The 19,523-nt window shown below is 40.6% G+C and overlaps 1 protein-coding gene across 1 annotated transcript; it reads left to right on the top strand.

Moving 5' to 3' along the window:
• Positions 1 to 1,834: 1,834 nt before the first annotated feature.
• On the top strand, positions 1,835 to 18,884 carry LOC306854116 (uncharacterized protein). The gene is made up of 17 exons (XM_079391947.1): positions 1,835 to 2,079; positions 2,580 to 2,757; positions 3,656 to 3,833; positions 4,549 to 4,633; positions 4,774 to 4,928; positions 5,036 to 6,523; positions 8,037 to 8,480; positions 8,619 to 8,978; positions 11,411 to 11,554; positions 12,057 to 12,623; positions 12,790 to 13,248; positions 13,359 to 13,874; positions 14,005 to 14,541; positions 14,884 to 15,095; positions 15,232 to 15,523; positions 15,625 to 15,787; positions 17,234 to 18,884. The coding sequence occupies exons 2-17, from the start codon at positions 2,656 to 2,658 to the stop codon at positions 17,562 to 17,564; spliced, it is 6,033 nt and encodes a 2,010-aa protein (XP_079248073.1). The 5' UTR covers positions 1,835 to 2,079; positions 2,580 to 2,655; the 3' UTR covers positions 17,565 to 18,884.
• The last annotated feature ends 639 nt before the right edge of the window (positions 18,885 to 19,523 follow it).

A 19,523-nucleotide genomic window follows, 5' to 3' on the forward strand; every position in this document is an offset into this window, starting at 1 on the left:
CTGGAGTCAGTGCTTCAAGAACCACCACGCACAGACGTATGCAAGACATGGGTTTCAGCTGTTGCATTCCTTGTGTCAAGCCACTCTTGAACGAGACAGCGTCAGAAGCGTCTTGCCTGGGCTAAAGACAAAAAGGACTGGACTGCTGCTGAGTGGTCCAAAGGTATGTTCTCTGATGAAAGTAAATTTTGCATTTCCTTTGGAAATCAAGGTCCCAGAGTTTGGAGGAAGAGAGGAGAGGCACATAATCCACGTTGCTTGAGGTCCAGTGTAAAGTTTCCACAGTCATTGATGGTTTGGGGTGCCATGTCATCTACTGGTGTTGGTCCATTGTGTTTTCTGAGGTCCAAGGTCAACGCAGCCGTCTACCAGGAAGTTTTAGAGCACTTCATGCTTCCTGCTGCTGACCAACTTTATGGAGTGTGCAGATTTCACCTGCACACACTGCCAAAGCTACCAGTACCTGGTTTAAGGACCATGGTATCCCTGTTCTTGACTGGCCAGCAAACTCGCCTGACCTTAACCCCATAGAAAACCTATGGGGTATTGTGAAGAGGAAGATGCAATACGCCAGACCCAACAATTCAGAAGAGCTGAAGGCCACTATCAGAGCAACATGGGCTCTCATAACACCTGAGCAGTGCCACAGACTGATCAACTCCATGCCACGCCGCATTGCTGCAGTAATCCAGGCCAAAGGAGCCCCAACTAAATATTGAGTGCTATACATGCTCATACTTTTCATGTTCGTACTTTTCAGTTGGCCAACATTTCTAAAAATCTTTTTTTTTTTTGCATTGGTCTTAATTGATATTCTAATTTTCTGAGATACTGAATTTGGGAATTTCATTTGTTGTCAGTTATAATCATCAAAATTAAAGGAAATAAACATTTGAAATATATCAGTCTGTGTGTAATGAATTAATCTAATATACAACTTTCACTTTTTGAATGGTATTGCTGAAATAAATCAACTTTTTCATGATATTCTAATTTTATGACCAGAACCTGTATGTATCACTAATAATAAAAATCATCTCTATTGTTTTTTTTTTTTTTTTTTTTTTCTCCACATGACATTAGAAAGTAATTTAAGGCAAACTGGCAAAATCAATTTTCCTTTTAAAAGCAAAGTTCTTTTACAAAATGTTCAAGTACGTTATTTTGATCACACACATCGTTTCACACTGTTAGAATATAGTAGAATCAGCAAATCTAGCTAAAATTATTTAGGCTAACTATGCTGTGGTTAGAATTAAAACCGTGTTTTTAAACAATTCACCTTAAATGCAGCTTGATTTTACTCAGATTTTATATTTTTTAATACTTCTAAACTTTATATTAAATAACTGCTGAGTTTTAATAGTTCTAAGGCATTTTCTTGCTAAAGAACGGATATATTAGGCCTATCTATCAAGCAAGTGACTGATTTTACACTTATTCATATAGCAGATTTATAACAGCTGACTTTTAAAAATCTTATAAAAAAGCTTATATCATATTATGTATAAATACTTAATACATTTTTACATACAATCCCTATAAAATATTACAATGTTTTCTATTTTACAGTTTTATATGTGTAATGTGTATTTAAAATGATTCAATTATTTTATAGTTTTGAAGTGTAGCATTCTTTTTAGTCTTAAAATGAATGACATTTTGTCATCTGCGCACTTAGTGTAGCTACTGAAGTAGTTCGCGCTCCGCACCGCGCAAGCAGCAACACCGCTGTTAGCGCACTGATCAGGTGTCATTCATCTCTCAACCTGCTGTGAAAGAGTTACAGCGAGGCTGATACACAAACTCCTTTCCCCTCCCCACCAACGTCACCATCCCTCCGAAACTAACAACATGGAGTCCGGTGTTTAGAGTGCAAAGGCGGTCTTCACCGTTAGCTAAATATATATGCTTTTCCCGGTGCTCCCGAGGGAAGGCAGCGACGCTCCGGGAAGCATTAAGCGCAACGCACACATGCTCTCTATAAGCGTCAGTGCGTTCGTGCCACCTGAATCCATATAGGACATGGAGAGAGCGATATGATTGGACGCAGAAGATTCCAAAGACAGGCCGCTTTCCGTGAGTGCTGCACAATTCCATCCTCGCCGCACACATCCAGAGAGATGTTTAACAGATTGTGTTCCTGGAGAAGGACGGTGTTTGCTGATAGTCCAGTATTGACATCGCAAGTTATAAACGCATGCAAACTGCATAGACGAGCCCCATTATTTCGGGAGCCGGTGTATGTTTGTTTTTTTTTCCCCAGTAAAAACGGCCTCCTTCGATTATCAGCATAGGAAATGAGGCATGATAAAATAGGTCAGGCAGAGTGACACTCCTCAGGAATTAAACACAAAGATTTAGTTATTCAAAATGCACTCTTTCAAAGGTTGGACAGCACAGAACACTATAGCTAATTAATCACCAAATTAACCTCTTGAGTTGATAAACATCTTGCAAGATCTCTTCAATAGGTTTTCTCTAAAGCCCCCATAATAATTAGACTTTTGAGGCTTCAGGTCCATGTCTATGCTTGCATAAGGTCAGATTGCATCTTAGTTGTTTGTATTTTTGTCCAGAAATGGAATTGCTCTACGTAATGTAGGACAGGAGAGGTGGACAACAGTTGCACCCGACCTAGTGCACAAGGGGACCATGGAGCCTGAGGAGGAACTCTCGACCAGAGACCCCCAAGATCTGATGTCCAGCCAAGGGTTACTGCCTTCAACATCCACCTCCTTACTCAGCTGCACCCTGGTATAGTCAAGGCACCTACTAGTTTACCTACTTATAATGTGCCCTAAAAATATGTATTCTTTTTGTGAAGAAAAATGCTCACTTTTGAGTATGTAGCATAAGAGTAGACAAGCTTTGGGACATACTAGTTCATCATACTTCTGTTACTAGTTACATGCATCCTGTCACTGTTTAAACTGCCCTGTCAATAATCTTCTCACAGTTTAAATCCTCCATATTAAGTTTCATTTAATTTCCTACCATATTATAAATGAAGCAGCATGTTGATCTGCCAGTCGCAGGTCTGTTGTGTCGAGCACTCTCATGTGTTTGTATAATGCCGCATTTAAAAGCTAATGACCAAATGCATATTTGTAAAAGTTCACAATGTTGTTGCAGATTGAATATAATGTGCATAAAATTACATATTTTTTCATCAAGTTCAAATGTTTATTATTATTCACTTAAACCCGCCACATTTGTAGTTTTTATTTTTTTTATTTGTGTTTGTAGATACTAATTTCAACATATTTCAGACACACTAATTCTATTTTGGAATACTATTATTCAGGAAGGATAGCATGCAATTTGGGATACAGCATTTAACTCCCCTTTTTCTTTTTGGATTAATTTATTCACTTTTCCAATGAAAGAAGAAAATAGACTTATAGAAAATAAACAATATTGCTATATTATAACTATAAAATAGAAAATAAACTGTTACTGAATTTAAAAAAATATGTGGGAGACACTGCTTTTATACAGTTTAATACTTTCTAATTATATTTTACAGTGATTATATACATTTTCGATCTTTTAACAATCAATGTGCACCTGTGTGAGAATTGTGCAACATTTTATTTCTTCCCTAAACAGAACTATGTAATGTTGGACTTGTTTCAACCCTCTGAACTCACAGGGGGGGTTATTGCATTGTGATGACATGGAGAAGGGTGATGGAAATGGAGATTCAGACGGTCCAAAATGCTTTTTCCCCACACTGGAGCATTGTGGTAAAGTACAGAGAAGTCCACGATCTTCAGCCTTCCCCTCATCTCTCACATGGGACTCAGACTCAGAAAAAGAAACCTTGGACGGTAATTGTCTCTTTGGTTCATTCTTACTTTCAAGTCAGTAAAAAAATGCATGTCTGAATCATACAGAAAAAGGGTACAAAAGCTGTCACTGTCATGGTGCACACAGCAGGGAGGAACAAGGAACAAGTCGTAACTCAAATAACATACTTTACTCAAGGCAAGGCATCAAACACCGGTGAGTAACGAGTAGACCAGACGAAGTGGCACTACACAGACAGGACTTAAATACTAGGCTAATTAACTCAAACACACCTGGAAACGAATAAACTACTAATGACATAACGAGGACAGGAAACAAACCAAATATGGGCATAGAAACACAGGGCACACGTGGAAACACAAGACACACACAACAGAGGACTGACAGTCACTGGGACAGTCACTTTTTAAAAGGTACACGTTTGTTCCTTTTAGGTACTTATATGTACACTTTATGAACTAATATGTACCTTTAGATGCACTCTTTACAGCTTTTGTACCTTTTTTACTAAAAGTTTAAGAAACTCAGACCGACTAGAAATGAGAATCTGCAATGATTAAGCTAGTTTCAGACTGAACTATTCTGTGTTTGTATTGTGAAACTCGTCTCTCTGTGAACAGTGTTAATGGTTTTGTTCCTCTACATGCTGTAGATATAACTGTGAGTCTACTGCTTTCTGTTAAGCCATGTGTATATTGTTTGTGTTTCTGTGTGGATTCCAATGGTTTATGTCAGAGGAAGAACTTCAGAACTTTTCTAACCCTCATGGTCTGGCTGCTCACAGCCCAGGAAGTCCCACCTCTGGACAACAAGAAGACAGGTGAGATACAGATGATTATACGGAAAAACAGGTTTAGAGAAAAGTGCATTCATCAAGTTTTTTTTTTAACATTGAGGGGTTTGATGGAAATAAATATTAAGCTGTAACCTATTCATCTATTTTAATCCTTATGCTTCCAGATTTGACATTGGTCCGTGCCAAGAACACGTGGAAACCAAGCACTTATTTCTTGAGAAGATCCCACTTGCCCCCCTGGAGGTGGAGAGTCAAGGAGATGTTACATACAAGGAGACGAAAATTACAGACTCCAGTCTACCTAAACATACAGCAAAACGTAAAAAAAAAGCTTAAAGTACCTCAATGCATGTTTTGATTGTCAATAACACCCTGTCATTTATAAAAAAAATAAGTCAATAAAGCCTTTTTGCTGTCTTCTTGCAGTGGAACAAGACAAAGCCAGCCATCTACCAGATGCTACACCAAAAGAGGGATGCCAAAAAGACAAGAAAGATGAGCAGAAAATGCTTAGTAGTAGAGGGCGAGAAGAGAAGATCACCAAAGAGCCAGATGTGTACACCTTCCCAGGAGACTCTGAACCAGAAAGTCCACAACCTGGACCTTGGGCGCACTGCACCTTCATCCAACGCCGAAGAAAAAAGAGGGCCATATTGAGGCCTTTCTCTGGCTTAGATACTTGGCAGCGTACAACGGGAGCCGGCAGGAAGACCAGAGGAAAACCCTCGGGAGCAAAGGGGGGTAGGAAACCCACAAAGGTTGGGGAAGGGATGTTTGAATTTAAAGAGGAAAAGGAAGAGAAGGTACGGGGAAAGCAGAGATCAGTAGTAGAGCACCAACTGGATGGAGACCTCTCCCAAGAGATTTTTACATGTGTAGAATGTAGCATTTACTTTAAAAAACGCACCCATCTACGTGAACACATGAAAGAGCATGGCCAGGTTAGTAAATCTGGGAAGAAATGGCAATGTGCAGTAAAAGACTCTTGGAGTGGACATCTTAATAAAAATGCTTTTGAATGTATAGAGTGTGGTCTGGAGTTTGTAGACAAGGTACTGCTGCTGGATCATCAGCGATGCCATGAGGAATCACGGCAGAAAATCCTTGAAGAGATTGGAAAATTAAAAGAGGGGGATAAGCGAGTGGCAAAGCAAGCCAGTTGCAGTAAGGCAACGGAGCCAGTCAACCAAGAGTCAACAGATGTTAGCCAGTTTGTGTGTCTTAAGTGCAACTTTAGCTCTGATTTGCCTCAAGAACTTGCTGAGCATGCCAAGACCCACAACACTCGAACAAGAGCTGGTGTCTATCGAACCTCACCCCGCTTTCAACAGAAATCCTGCAAAAAAGGGCAAGCTCAGTCCTCTGCAGATGTTACATCAACTCTTGTCACATCACCTCTCAACAAGAGGTACCCCATCCGGGCATCCAAAAAATCTAAAGTCACACAGCCCGAAAGTGGTGCTTCACAGGTGGACTCTAGTTCATTGTCTTGTCAGAGTGCTTCTGCAACCCCAGGAGAGGCCACAGAGCAACCTGATAATACAACTCTGCATGAAAATACAGACCCTGTGGAGGAGTTGAGACAAGCAGAAGAGCCCAGGACAACTCTGGATAATCCTGTGGAAGATAATGTTCCACAACCTCAGCATCTCATGTCGTCTCCGCCAAATCCCAGGGCTGCTCCACGGCGTAAGGATGTGGCATTCAAAAGTATAGGGAATAAACGCTCAGTCCGGGCCGCAAGGGGTAAACTGGGGCGCACAAGAGCGAGTAAAAGACTAGATCCTAAGTCCACCCTTACTTCCGTTATGAAAAAACAAGTCCAAATATCAAACCAGACAGAAGATAAGTGCCAGAAAGTAGACATTCCAACACCAGAACCAGAACATGATCCAAAACAAGACTCCGAAACAGGTAAGTAAATAACAGGTTATTACACCAAGACCAGTCAGTGCGTAGCCTTGTAGCTAAACTGGCAAGGTGGTAACAATGGCAAGACTTCAGTGCTCAGAGAAAAGTAATATGCACACTGTATAAAACTTGAATGCCTAAAAGTTGTTCAGATACACTATACTTACCAGTGCAACATTTACATGCTGAAAAAGAGAGGCTGTAAAAGTCATAAACTAATTATATTTACTACTAAATTGTTAATGTATTTTCAGAAAGGTCTGTATTTTTTCATCAATTTTTCACCATCTCTTTATAACATTGTCACATGAAATAATACTGTCATTAACCACCACAACAGAACAATGAGAATTTGCTTTCATAATTCCAATTCCATATAGGCACAATTTGAATAAATACATTACCTGTACCGTCTTTTGTCTTGTAGTGAAGCATGTATATGTGTGTGTGTGCACTACATGTATTGTTGTGTTATTGTGGTGCCTGGATTTGATGTGCCAGAACCATCCTTGAACCAAAATTTGTGTAGTGCTACTTCCTGTTTGATTGGTCGCTGGTTAAAGGAGTGTAGTGACTCTCCCCATTCCATTGGCCAGTTATAATTGTGAGGTGTTACTTCCTGTTCCATTGGCTGATGCTCACTATTAGCCACTGCTGGTGTTGTACAAACTTTCTTTCTTAAATTTTTATTGTAGGAGAAGAAACAAACAGTTAACCCAGTCAGTGGCAATAGTCAGCAAGGACCAATACTTGAATGGAGGGCAAATGGCAAGCCTTGAAATTCCAGAAGTTCACTTGAGTCATGCTTGGCCATAAACTTGGGGAAATCCCAGGTTTCACCCTGGTCTGAACCTGGTCCCTTCCCCTGCAGACTCTGTGGAGGTACCTGCCCTGGCCTTGCAGCTGAAGAGCAGCTTCTCAGCCAGCCTCTGCGGGGCAGCAGAGAGGCTGGGTTTGCTTGAGGGGCAGCAAGCCCAGCTAAGAAACGAGTTACCCCTCATCCTCATAGTCTCTCAGCTCTGACCTCCAAACTCCCCTCTCATGCAGCAGGGTGATGGGTGAGTGATGAGCAGAGCCACAGAGATCTTAAATGGTTGCAGAGTAGCCAGCCAAGCTGTTCCTTTTGTATACAATGAGCCCAAAAATGAGAATTATGTCATCATTTACTTACCATCATGTTCCAAACCCTTATGACAATCTTTCTTCCATGGAACACAAAAGGAGAAATTCTGATGGACATTCACAACACTTTTTACTTTTTTGGAGCAACTTTTGTTGTATAGAAAAAAGTAGCATGGACAAAAGTAGTTTGGGACAACATGAGGGTGAATAAAAGATGATATACTTTCCATTTAGGTCAACTATTAAATTAACTCAGCTTGTCACCATTCTCATTGCATCCCACATACATTTTGTGTGCATTTGACCATTAAATTGTGCAATACTGGTCTTGAATGTATTTTCCATTTTATAACTGTTGAACACTCTGTAACAATCCACATTAACCCCACCCCAGAGACGGAGCCACCTGCTAATGATCCGGATCTCAAAGCCAACTCCTCCTCACAAAAGAAGAACAGTAAAAAGCTTGAAGTACTGGGGGAGGAACCCAAACTCAAAGAAGACAAATCTGATAGTCTGGAGAAGAGCGGAGAAGAAACACTTGTTGCTGCAAAACTAGAGGATGATGATGAAGATGAGGAGGATGTTGTTAGTCGTCTTATTGAGGCATTAACTGAGGAAGATGACGAAGATGATGATAGAGAGGGGTTGTTGAAGAGTGTGGAAAGAAAATGCCCTTATTGCCCAGATCGATTCCATAATGGCATCGGACTAGCCAATCATGTTAGGGGTCACCTGAACAGAGTGGGTGTCAGTTACAATGTTAGGCACTTCATCTCTCCGGAAGAGGTCAATGCCATTGAGAAGAAATTCTCCTACCAGAAAAAGAAGAAAAAAGGTGAGGATGCTTTTAAATGTAAATGTAAACTACCATTGTTAATGTTTATTAACTTAATGTCTCAATAAATAATTTAATTGCCTGCCACAGAGAACCAAAAGCTTGTTTTGATGCTCTTCTCTCCATTGCTACCTTTAGTTGCCAACTTTGACCCGTCGACCTTCAGCGTAATGAGATGTGAGTTCTGCAGTGCTGGCTTTGATACCAGAGCTGGTCTCTCCAGTCATGCCCGAGCCCATCTCAGAGACTTTGGCATCACCAACTGGGAAGTCACGGTTTCTCCCATTAATATTCTCCGAGAGCTTTTTGCCAAGCATCCAGATCTTGTTCTACCCACTCATACTTTCCAGTCAAGTGAAGAGCAAAACACTGATGAAGAGCAAGAGTGCAGAAAAGACATGAAGGATGAGGAGAACGTGACAGCAGAACCCACCACTCTTTCTTCGGACTCTCCAATACGGCACTGGAAGGAAGAGCACAATATAAGTGACCTGGAGGGTAAGTGGATGGGATTTACTTCTGGTTGATTTCTCAAATTTGTAATTAAGCCACGAGTCATGTCATAGTTCTTACTTGCAAAGATTTTTGTTTTTTTAATTAAATACACACACACACACACACACACACACACACACACACACACACACACATATATATATATATATATATGCATACATAAGCAGTATTTAAGAGTGCATTATTTTTGTCTCTACTCAAATGCAAGCTTTTCTTGTACAAACGGTCAGGTACGATTGTTTAAAAAAATATGAAATTGAACTTGTTACAGTCCTATAATTTTTGATGGAAATATTTGTATTGCATTAGCAAAAATGCAAAAATCTCTAGTGGGCTCAGACTAGTTTGACTATAGTGGTTTCACTTTTGATCACTGTTTTGTTTCTGTTATTTTTTCTTGACGTTTAGATTTTTTAACTGGCTTTTCAAAGGTTAATGAGGCAATAGCCTACATTAAGTGTGTAGGGCTATTACTTACTCATGTCACTTTTCTATGAATAGCCCTTACCTAATCTGCTTTGTGGTCAGAAGTCCAAAATAAACTAAAGGAAACCTCAAAAGCTTGTGCATGCCTTGGGGTTTTGGTAATGCTGTCAGGGGCAGTTGTGAAAGCAGTTGTAAAGATATTTGTATGGTGCAGAACACCTGGTAATTTTTTAATGCAATCTTCATTAATGCAATTGATGTCTGGTATTTAATATTTTGCCTAGTCTCCGCCTTTATTCGGTTCGTCACGCCTTGGTGCGTTAGTGCATGTGTGCGGGGCAAAATGGCTGCTTCCACCTCCCCCCAGACACAAACAATAGCGGAAAAATTGTCTGACTGTAGGTGCTGTAATAAGTCCGACGCGCTGCAGCGACTGAATGGTGAGTGCATGCACTTCCGCGCCGTGCATGGGGATGTATTAGAGATGCATATGCTCGGAGCTTCGCCACTTTTAAAGCTTGCATGGCATGCAATCGTGTTAACATTTAAGACAAGCTCCTGTCATACCCGATGTGCGTTTTAAATCACTGATGCCAGGAATGGTCCAGTGAGACAGAGTGCACGTACGAAAGCGAGTCCTCATTCCTCTGCTGCCTGAACATTTTCGTTCTGAAAAGTCAAGATATGTGACATTTTGGGCTCAGGTGCTTAATAAGGGCAGTTTTTGATGTCCTGTCAAAATGACGGCTTCTTTTTTCAATGCATATGTATTTTATGATTCTCGAAATTAGGCTGAGTCTTCGCCATTTTACTCGAGGTGCTTTTTTTAATGTTGAAATGGAGCGCGCCAGCAGTTTTTTTCTTGGTTCTTATTTCTTTTTTCGCGCACTTTAAAAAAACATTTTTGAAAAGAAAATGTCAGCTCTACTTATTTTCTTTTACGCTGTCCCGAATAAGTTATCAAACGGTGGATTTTCGTGTTTAACTTATTGTATTTAATGTCTTTTTCTCTTTATTGTTTGGTTATTTCATGAAGTATGCCATTACAGTGAATTTTCATTTCCAGTCTGAGCAGAAAAAGGGCTGATGTTGCTAGAATTGTGTCTAGGACAGATCAAATGACAGAACAGAAACGCCTACCGCAGGAACGCGTTCACAGTTTATTATATTGAATATGCTGAGAAGAGCAAGACCAGCAGGAGCTTCAAAAGAAAATCACTGTGCTGCTTGAATGTAGACCTGCTGAATTTAACTCTGCAGTGAATAAAGTATCAGTCTGTATGTTCATCTAATAGTTAGTCTCGAGAAATCAAAATTAAACAACTTTAAGTCAGACAAACCTGTTGTTTTATAATCTGTTTGGTTGCTGTTTGTCAGCATTCTAGTTGTTTTTTTAGTTTTATGGCCAGTTTGTCCATTTTAAAAACTCTCAGTCATTATGTTTAATTGCTGCCAATAATTGCAATCAAAGAGCCGTGAAAGTTATGTGCAGGACAAGACAAGGTGCTGGGGTGGGCTATTCCCCCCTTTAACATTTTCTCTGTTCAATATGGTGCTTGAGAAATAAAAAAAAAAAAGATGAGAAATGTTATTTATGGCAAAAGAATTGGGAGACTGTAATGTCATGATTGGAAATTGTACAGTGTATAATCTCAAAGGAAAAAAAAATTGTGAATTTTAAGGGCTATTAGAAGGATGAAATTATGTTAAAATTCCTTTGCTGAAATTGACATCAAACTGCATATTTTGTGATTGCCTTATACGTTGCAGACCCCGTAATAAGGAAAATATTTAGCAGATAACAGATAATCTTACAGAATCACCTGGCCAGGTGATTAAGCATGAATTAATTATAAATATTTTTATTTATTTTATTCTGTGCATTAGATGAAGGTAAAGCTAAAGGAAACATTCATTTGAGACCTTGGTGGCTTCGACTCAAAAATTAGCTAATTAAAAAAATGTTGTCTCTGTCTATGCATATACAGATGGGGAAGAGGCAGAGGATGGGGAAGAGGAAGAAGAGGAGGCCCAAATGCCTGTTACAGATAAATTGGCCACAAGTTCAGGAGAAAAGACCCTGTTCTCTATTGAGGAACGGAGCCCTGAATCCAAAGAGACAGACACTATGGGTAATATGAATTTTAGACTTTTAATCAATTTTTTAAATAATAGCTTACCCATAAATGAAAACTCCATTATCATTTACACACCTTATGATGATGTTCCACATCTGAGAATATTCTTTAAACATTCACCTTTTGTGTTCCACAGAAATTCATAAAGGTTTGGAATAACCTGATAGTGAGTAAATATGGACAGAAATGGTAATTTATGGATGAAGTAATCCTTTAAAAAACATCTGAATTTGCTAGTATTAATTACATGAACATGTATATTTGAGCTGATGGGATGTTCTGTTACATATATTTTTCCTTTATTAGTCTGGTCTGTCACCTTGATTTTCTGTCTCTTTACATGTCATTTTACAAAAAAATTTTTGATTTCAACAGTGGAGAGTCAGTAAAGGTCTATTAACTCTACTTAGTGAATAAATTGAAATAATCTGGTTAGCAGTCCCATCTATCAAAATGCACAAGATAGATCCTGAATCACCATTTTTCTGTTTTCCAGGCTCTAACCTGTTGAAATGTGAGTTTTGTGGTGCTGCCTTCGAGACACGTCGTGGTTTGTCTAGCCATGCCCGCTCTCACCTACGCCAACTCGGGATCGGCATGTCTGAGAACAGTGGCGCACCCATTGATCTCCTCTACCAGATCACTAAGGAACGCTCCATTGATCCACACTTCACTGGCACCTCCCCTACTGTGGACTCTCCTAAGAAGCTCCAGCACCATACCCCTATTGTTCCTATACCTAGCCCCACAAAAGATGTTGAAACTGAAGAAGGACTGCTGGACACCAAGCCTGTCCCGTTCTCTATTGTGGGTTCCGCTGTTAAAGTTTCCTCTTCCCCAACTACTCACTCAGCAGTTGGCTCCCTGCCTTCCTCTCCATTTGTAAAGTCTCGGTCCCCTTCCCCAGTGCTGAGAAAGGCTCCCATCTCTTCCCTCCTACCCGTGTCTTCCCCATTGCGATCCCAGGAGCATAAGACCTTAGGAAAGAACCAGTCTACAAACCTCTCCAGTCCGAACAAACCATTCTGGGCACCGCAAGAGACGGATGCCCCATTGAATCTTAGTAAGAAAGCATTTAATGTAATAAATAATAATAAAGAATTTCAACAAGTTGTTTGTGATTTTGTTTTTGTTGTCTTGTGGTCATCAATTTGTTATTTTTGCGTGTTTATTGTCTGTCTTTTTTACAATCTCTTTAACTTTTCTTTTCCTCTCAAACTCCTTTCTAGCTATGGACATGGACTCTAAAGACATTATTTGCCAGTTGTGTGGTGCGTGGTTTGAAACAAGAAAAGGCCTCTCGAGTCATGCTCGTGCCCATTTGCGCCATTTTGGAATTGAGTACTCTGAATCCAAGGGCTCCCCCATTGACTTACTCAATCGTTTCATCTTGACTGATGACTTTAAGCACAGAGCAAATTCTTTTCTCTCAGACGGTCCAGACCTGAGGTCCCAGAAAACCAGCATGACGTCCCTCTTACCCTCCACTTCCACTTCCCCTAAGAGATCTCTTCCCTCCAGCCCTGTCCTATATAAAACAGCAACCTCTTCTTTGAGGACAACAGTTGGCTCCAAAGCTGCCTCCTCTTCTACCCACCCCTTATTGGGCCCACCCCCAAAGAAGCTGAAAGCCTCTTCGTTGCAGGTCCTTCGTTTCAGTAGTGGAGAAGTGATGTCCTTTCCTATAGGTAACAACTTTTTATGTGTTTTTGCATGTCCTTGTCTATTATTTGCTTACTCAATTATGTTAGGTAATTTACACACCAAAACTGAAGTCTGATAAATTGTTCTCTACCAGAGCCGATGAAAGATGTAGGCTGTGAATTCTGCGGAGAACTTTTTGAGAACCGCAAAGGCCTCTCCAGTCATGCTCGCTCCCATCTGCGCCAACTTGGGATCACCGAATGGTCTGTGAATGGTTCACCTATTGACACACTAAAAGAGATTATAGTCCGTCGAGGCCTGCCATCCATCATACCTCTGAAGTCCCCCAAATCCCCCTCTTCTTCTCCGAGTCCTGGACAGCCTCGGACCACAGTCCAGTCCTCTTCCCCACCAGGGAATGTGCTTGGGCGCCTGCCTTTCCATTTTGCCCAAACTCCAAGCCATGACCAGCCTACTACCCACAAAATGTCTCCTTCGACATCTACTGCCAGTTCTTCCCCAAACGTAGAGCTGGTTAATCCGAAACCAGAGCCTGAAATTGTAGAGGTTACCATGAAAGGATCAGACATGGGAGTAAATGAAAGCTACAACCCAGAGCCACTACATTCCAGTTTAAACACGTCAGATAATGTTTATCCAGTCAACCTGGGTATGTTTTTCTGTTTTCACACCTGTGATATATGTTTGTTTGTTTATGTTTAGCATTTTCAATTATCTTAATGGATGACTGAATCATTTCCAGCTCAATCTGTTGTCTTTTTACGGTTTTCCTCCTACAGTTATGACTCAGGAGAAGGAACCTTCCCGTGATATTCGCTGTGAATTCTGTGGTGAATTCTTCGAAAACCGCAAAGGCCTCTCAAGCCATGCACGTTCACACTTGAGGCATATGGGTATCACAGAGTGGTCTGTGAATGGCTCGCCCATTGACACACTTTGGGAAGTCATGAGGAGACAAGGCACTACCCCTGCATCTGTTGCCTTGGGCATAAAGGAGGAACCAGTACAGGATGGTAGGATTTCATTGAACAGTCCAGGCTATCAGTCCTCTGCCCTGTCCCGCAAGTCACCTCTTAACCTGCTCCACTCTGGCTCGCGTCTTCATAAGCATGGGCTGGGAAGTGTTGCCCTGTCCTCCACCTCACCTGTGGGGAAGATTTTTGGAGTGCTTCCACTGAAGAAGAAGGTGCTGGTGGAGGAGGGACAGCCAGGAACGAAAGCACTGCTCATCCAATCTAAGAATTTCTCACCTCCCCCACAGGACTATTCCTTTAAGGGCAAAGCGTCAGTGGAGAAACATGGGGTAGGCCACATGGGTAAGGTTATATTTTTGCCTGACTCCTTATTTGGTTCTTTTCCATGACATTGTTTGAAGACTATTTGTAGTGCAGTGCTTGTGTTGCTTCCATGTTTGCAGAAGAATGACTCTCAAATAAATAAAAGACCCCAATTGAGAATTCCAAGACTTAACATAGATTCAGTCATGTTGATGGTTATAAGTGAAAAATTATATCAAAACTGCCCCTATCTTTAGATGTTTCTGGTCTTCTTGTGAATTACTCATTGTTTGCATGTTTGGCACAATATTTATTGGATTCCTTGTTGTGCGAATAGTCTCAAGAACAATGTGACTTCATCTTTTTGTTTTTCCTTTTCAGATGCCAGTTGTGAACTCTGTGGATTTTACTTTGAGAACCGGAAGGCACTGGCCAGTCACGCTCGAGCACATTTACGACAGTTTGGCGTGACAGAGTGGTGTGTAAATGGTTCGCCTATTGAGACGCTGAGTGCCTGGATACGCAGCCGTCCACAAAAGGCAGCAGAGATGCAGCAAAGTTATGCACAAGGAGCCCGCTATGCCCAAAAGAAAGTATGAAAGCAACTAGAACAATTTTGTGATACTTTACTACCCTGCCCATTCATTGCAATTATGTGGTGTATTGCTATGAAAGTTTGAAAAGCTTGTTTTTTAATATCAATTAAAATGGCTGTAATTTTTTTTGCAGAGGTGCAGTTCTGCTCTCTCACCATCCTGTGACTCTGACCCTACAACTCCTGTTTCTCAAAAGCCCACTGTGGCCAAATGGGCATCTCTCACTTTGCCTCAAAAGAGAGCAGTAGGACGGGATGTCAACAGTTGTTCCTGGGGGTTGTCATCACGGGGAACTGATGCAAAAAGCAGGAGTGGAAGTTCCACTCAGCATGGCCTTATTCCACAGCCTGGCGCTGCTCATTCCAATAATGCACTTCCACATGCGCAGGTGGCGCATAGTGAACTCAACGTGCGTTTGCCACGAGGTCTGAGCACAGCTTCGCCTTAATCTCTTCCTATCTCTTTTCCTGTCTGCCTGGAAAATTATGCCTAATCTACCGATTTTTTTTTTTTTTTTTCTCTTAAGGATTTGAGAGACGGCCACTTAAACACCCATCACATGCTGAAGGAGGGGAGGGAGAGAGTGGCCCCCCGAAGCCTCGCTCCAGTACCGTTCCTGCCCTTGTGCCAAAGCCCCCCTCCACACCACTGGTTAGACTTGTGGGTAAAATTTACTCACTCAAGTGCCGGTGAGTTGCATATATTCTGTACTTGGATATTAGATTTGTTCCATAACCTAGTGAGCTGCCTTGATATCTTCACTGCCTACTAGTATGCTAACCAAAATGGAACCTTGTAAGTGTTCTGTTCTAGAACAATCTAGAATGGTGGAAATTCCATGTGCTACACAAACAGCACTTCTTACAGCCCCAGCTTACAACTAAGGCTACGTTTACAGTAGTGCAAATGTGGGCAGCCACACCATTTTTTAGAAGTTTCTGTTTTGGTCCATTTACACTGAAGCTCAACCCCGGAGTTTTCAAATGAAAATGGGGTCTGCTGCAAGTCTCAGTTTTCGAGGATTGAAAATACTGGAGTAGTGTAAATGACAGGAGTAACTGTAGCAAAAGTTATGCGTTTTAAAACAAAAACGCACTAGTGTAAACAGTCTCAATTCCAGTCCTCGTGCCCCCCCCCACTCTGCATATTTTGCATGTCCCTCTTAGTTAACATACCTGATTCAGATAATCTGCTCGTTAGAAGTGAGCTCCATGCATGAACTGTGTTCCGATTGACATGGTCCCTACGCAGTGTCCATTGCTCCCTACTCCCTGAGCAGGGGAAATCCATTGAAGTTTACTTCACTTTGGAACATTCATTCATGGATTTGACCTGCGCAACGTCTTCACACACGGACGAGTGTGACATAATATACCTCCGTAAATATATACAATTTAAATTCACGTCTCGCACACTTCAATGCACTTTGAATGGAAAATATACGTTCACTTCGAACTGGAATCATGGTGGAATAGCCTGTGATGTCCACTTCGCAGGGCACTTACGTTTGAATGGAACAAACGTCGGAAGAGAAACATACAAAATGTGCAGAGCGGGGGGGCGCGAGGACTGGAATTGAGAACCGCTGACCAGTTCTCACTATTAACTAGCATGTATACTGGTTGTTTATTAGTACTTATAAGGCACATATTAATGCCGGATTCTTCATGACCATATTTTAGATCCCTTAATCCTACACCATAACTAAACTTAACAGCCACCTTACTAACTATTAATAAGCAGGAAATGAGGAGTTATTGGAGGCAAAAGTCATAGTTAATGGTGACTTAATAGTGAGAACTGTTTTTTATTAGAGCTGTTATATTAATTGTATTTTATATTTATTGATATGCTTTGCTAAGTAAAATCATATTTATATAATTCAGCATCTCTCTCAACTCATAAAATATTTAAAATTGTATATTTCTTTCAGCCTAACACTATGTATGTCTTTTGGAATAGTCTTTGTTATGGGAGCATGTTTATGATACCTTGAAATGTGAAACATATTGTTTATTCAAGATCATATTTATGTCCTTAGCACATTTTGGTGTCTAGATAATATATTTAAAATAGCTGTAAATGTGTAAGCCCTCAGAACCAATTGTCATTTATTTATAATTAATTTCTTTTAGGTTCTGTGACGTGGAGTTTCACGGCCCTCTCTCAGTACAGGAGGACTGGATCAGGCACCTACAGCAGCACATCCTCAATCTTAACTACAACAAGACTGCTTCACCCACAAATGACACTCCCGGCCAAAGTGACACTCCTGATCCCAAGCCCTTAGTCTCAGCTGCTACCTCCACGTCCACTACGACCACAGCTCCCGCCACTACCCCATCCACACCCTCCCCAAAGCCCACAACTATGCCCATATCAGCCTCCACACCTACATCCGCCCACAGCCAAGCCTCCGCGGGGCAGCCGGCCACAGCAGAGGCAGTTCCTTCTCCTGCTAATTAGGCCATGTGTCCTTCCTACATATGTATGAAATGCCATCATCTTCACCAGTTATTTCCATAATTTGTTTCTGTATTACTCATCTTTGATTATTTCAATCTCTGATCAAAGGGAGAGATTTTTTTTTTTTTTGAAAAATCTCAGCTAGCGACCCACTTACCCTGACCTACATCGTGAGCATCTGTTATGATTCAGGCGTGAGGTAGGTGTGTTGCCATGACAGTTCTCATCTCCCTTTTGTCTCATAAGGATCGACCGTTATTTATGAACAAGAAAAAGTCACAGTATAATGAAACTTTACATTTGTTTTGTGGATAAGCTTTAATTGTTTTCGAAAAGCAGAGTGAGTATGTGGTGAGTTCAATTCAGTAAGCTATTTGGCCCTCATTCCCAATGACTAATATTTGTTGTTTAAAATGATCTCACAAAACTCTTTAGCTTACCAAACGTATTCTTAAACTGTCGACAAATCAGAGAATTGCAATAAAAAAAGGCACAGATATAAAGCTCAACCTTAAATGGTTTCACTATGAAGCACTTAAAAGGCCTTGACCCTTTGAAACAGCTTATCTGTTTCTAACATTTGCAAGTTCACAGTTTGTAACTGTTTTAGATGTGATAATTGACTATAAGCCTGCACTGCCATTTAGTTATCAAAAGATACGAGACATTCGTTTTAAGCAGACAGGTTTGTATCCAAATGGGACACGCCTTTTCTTTTCTGCAGTCCCACTGCAATCTAGACATTGATAATCTCAGTTGAATCTTGCCACTTAGAGTTGATCAAATTTGTCTGGAACCGTTTGCTGCTAAATATTTAAATAAGCTAAGCACACTTAGTTATATGCTTCGTTTTAGCACGACCAACAAAATGAGCATGCCAATTCTGTCATGCCTTCCATTTGTATTCAACCATACGTATTTATGCCTTTGTTGCTTTTTTGTATGGCACATTGGTTTGTAGCGTGTTTGCACAAGCTTATGCGATGCTTTGCATAATGCTTTGATGAATCCGATCCTAGATCGCTCCATTTTCTCTCCATTTAATTCTGTGCTTGGCACAAAGTAAACTAAATGAAACAGTCGACGCAGCTGTCTAAAAGTCTTTGTTCCTTTTTAAATGATGATGAAGCTTTCTGAGAAATTTCCTTGGAACAAGTTGATGGCCCAAAGTATTTTATGCTCAAAGTCACTTTTTTCCCCAAATGCATTTCAAGAGAACCCAAATTATGGCTCATCTGAATGTTAAAACGAACTGAACTATTTGGCTACACAACATTTGAATGTTTCACAAGATTAAAAGGTTAATGCACTTTTATCTGCAAAGAATTAAGGAGTGTTTGTGTGTGTGTGTGTGTGTGTGTGTGTGTGTATATATATATATATATATATATATATATATATATAATTATTATTATTATAATATATTTTTTTTTTTTTTTTTTTCATAAAGTGCTAAGTCTATGAGAATTTTTTTTCTTAATGTTTTTCCCTGCACCAATTTGAAGGCATTTTCACAAAAACGTAAGCTGTAGAAATTTGCCAGTGACGGAATGTGCCAAAAAGAACATCACACGTGTCTCTGTAGCTTTAGCTTTTGCAAGTTTTTTGCAAGTCCGTTGTTTTGTCTTTGAACAGTTGATGGTGGCAGCAGATTTGCTGCTGTGGATTTGCTTGAAAAAAAATAAACAGAAACTGACAGTTGAGTTATACTATATGAGTATACTTGTCACGTTTCACTGGGTGCAAGGAGCGAGGAGACACGGAGATATCCAACACGGAGATTTATTGAAATATCCAAACATACGGAACGTAGAGCTTGGGGAATGGACGAACAATACAGGACATGGGAGACAGGGAGACACAGGGCTTAAGAACACTGGGAAATCAACAAGGAAGAACAGAAACAGGTGCGGGGCACGAGACACAGACTCGGGAGGCCATGGCGGGTCAGGGGACTCG

The sequence above is a fragment of the Barbus barbus genome, assembly GCF_936440315.1.
Source record: "Barbus barbus genome assembly, chromosome: 3".
NCBI lineage: Eukaryota > Metazoa > Chordata > Actinopteri > Cypriniformes > Cyprinidae > Barbus > Barbus barbus.

Coding starts and splice junctions, on each gene's coding strand:
- LOC306854116 (XM_079391947.1), top strand. CDS start 2,656: ATGGAGCCTGAGGAGGAACTCTCGACCAGAGACCCCCAAGATCTGATG. Junction 11,555..12,056: donor CAAAGAGACAGACACTATGG/GTAATATGAATT, acceptor TCTGTTTTCCAG/GCTCTAACCTGTTGAAATGT. Junction 15,524..15,624: donor CAACGTGCGTTTGCCACGAG/GTCTGAGCACAG, acceptor TTTTCTCTTAAG/GATTTGAGAGACGGCCACTT.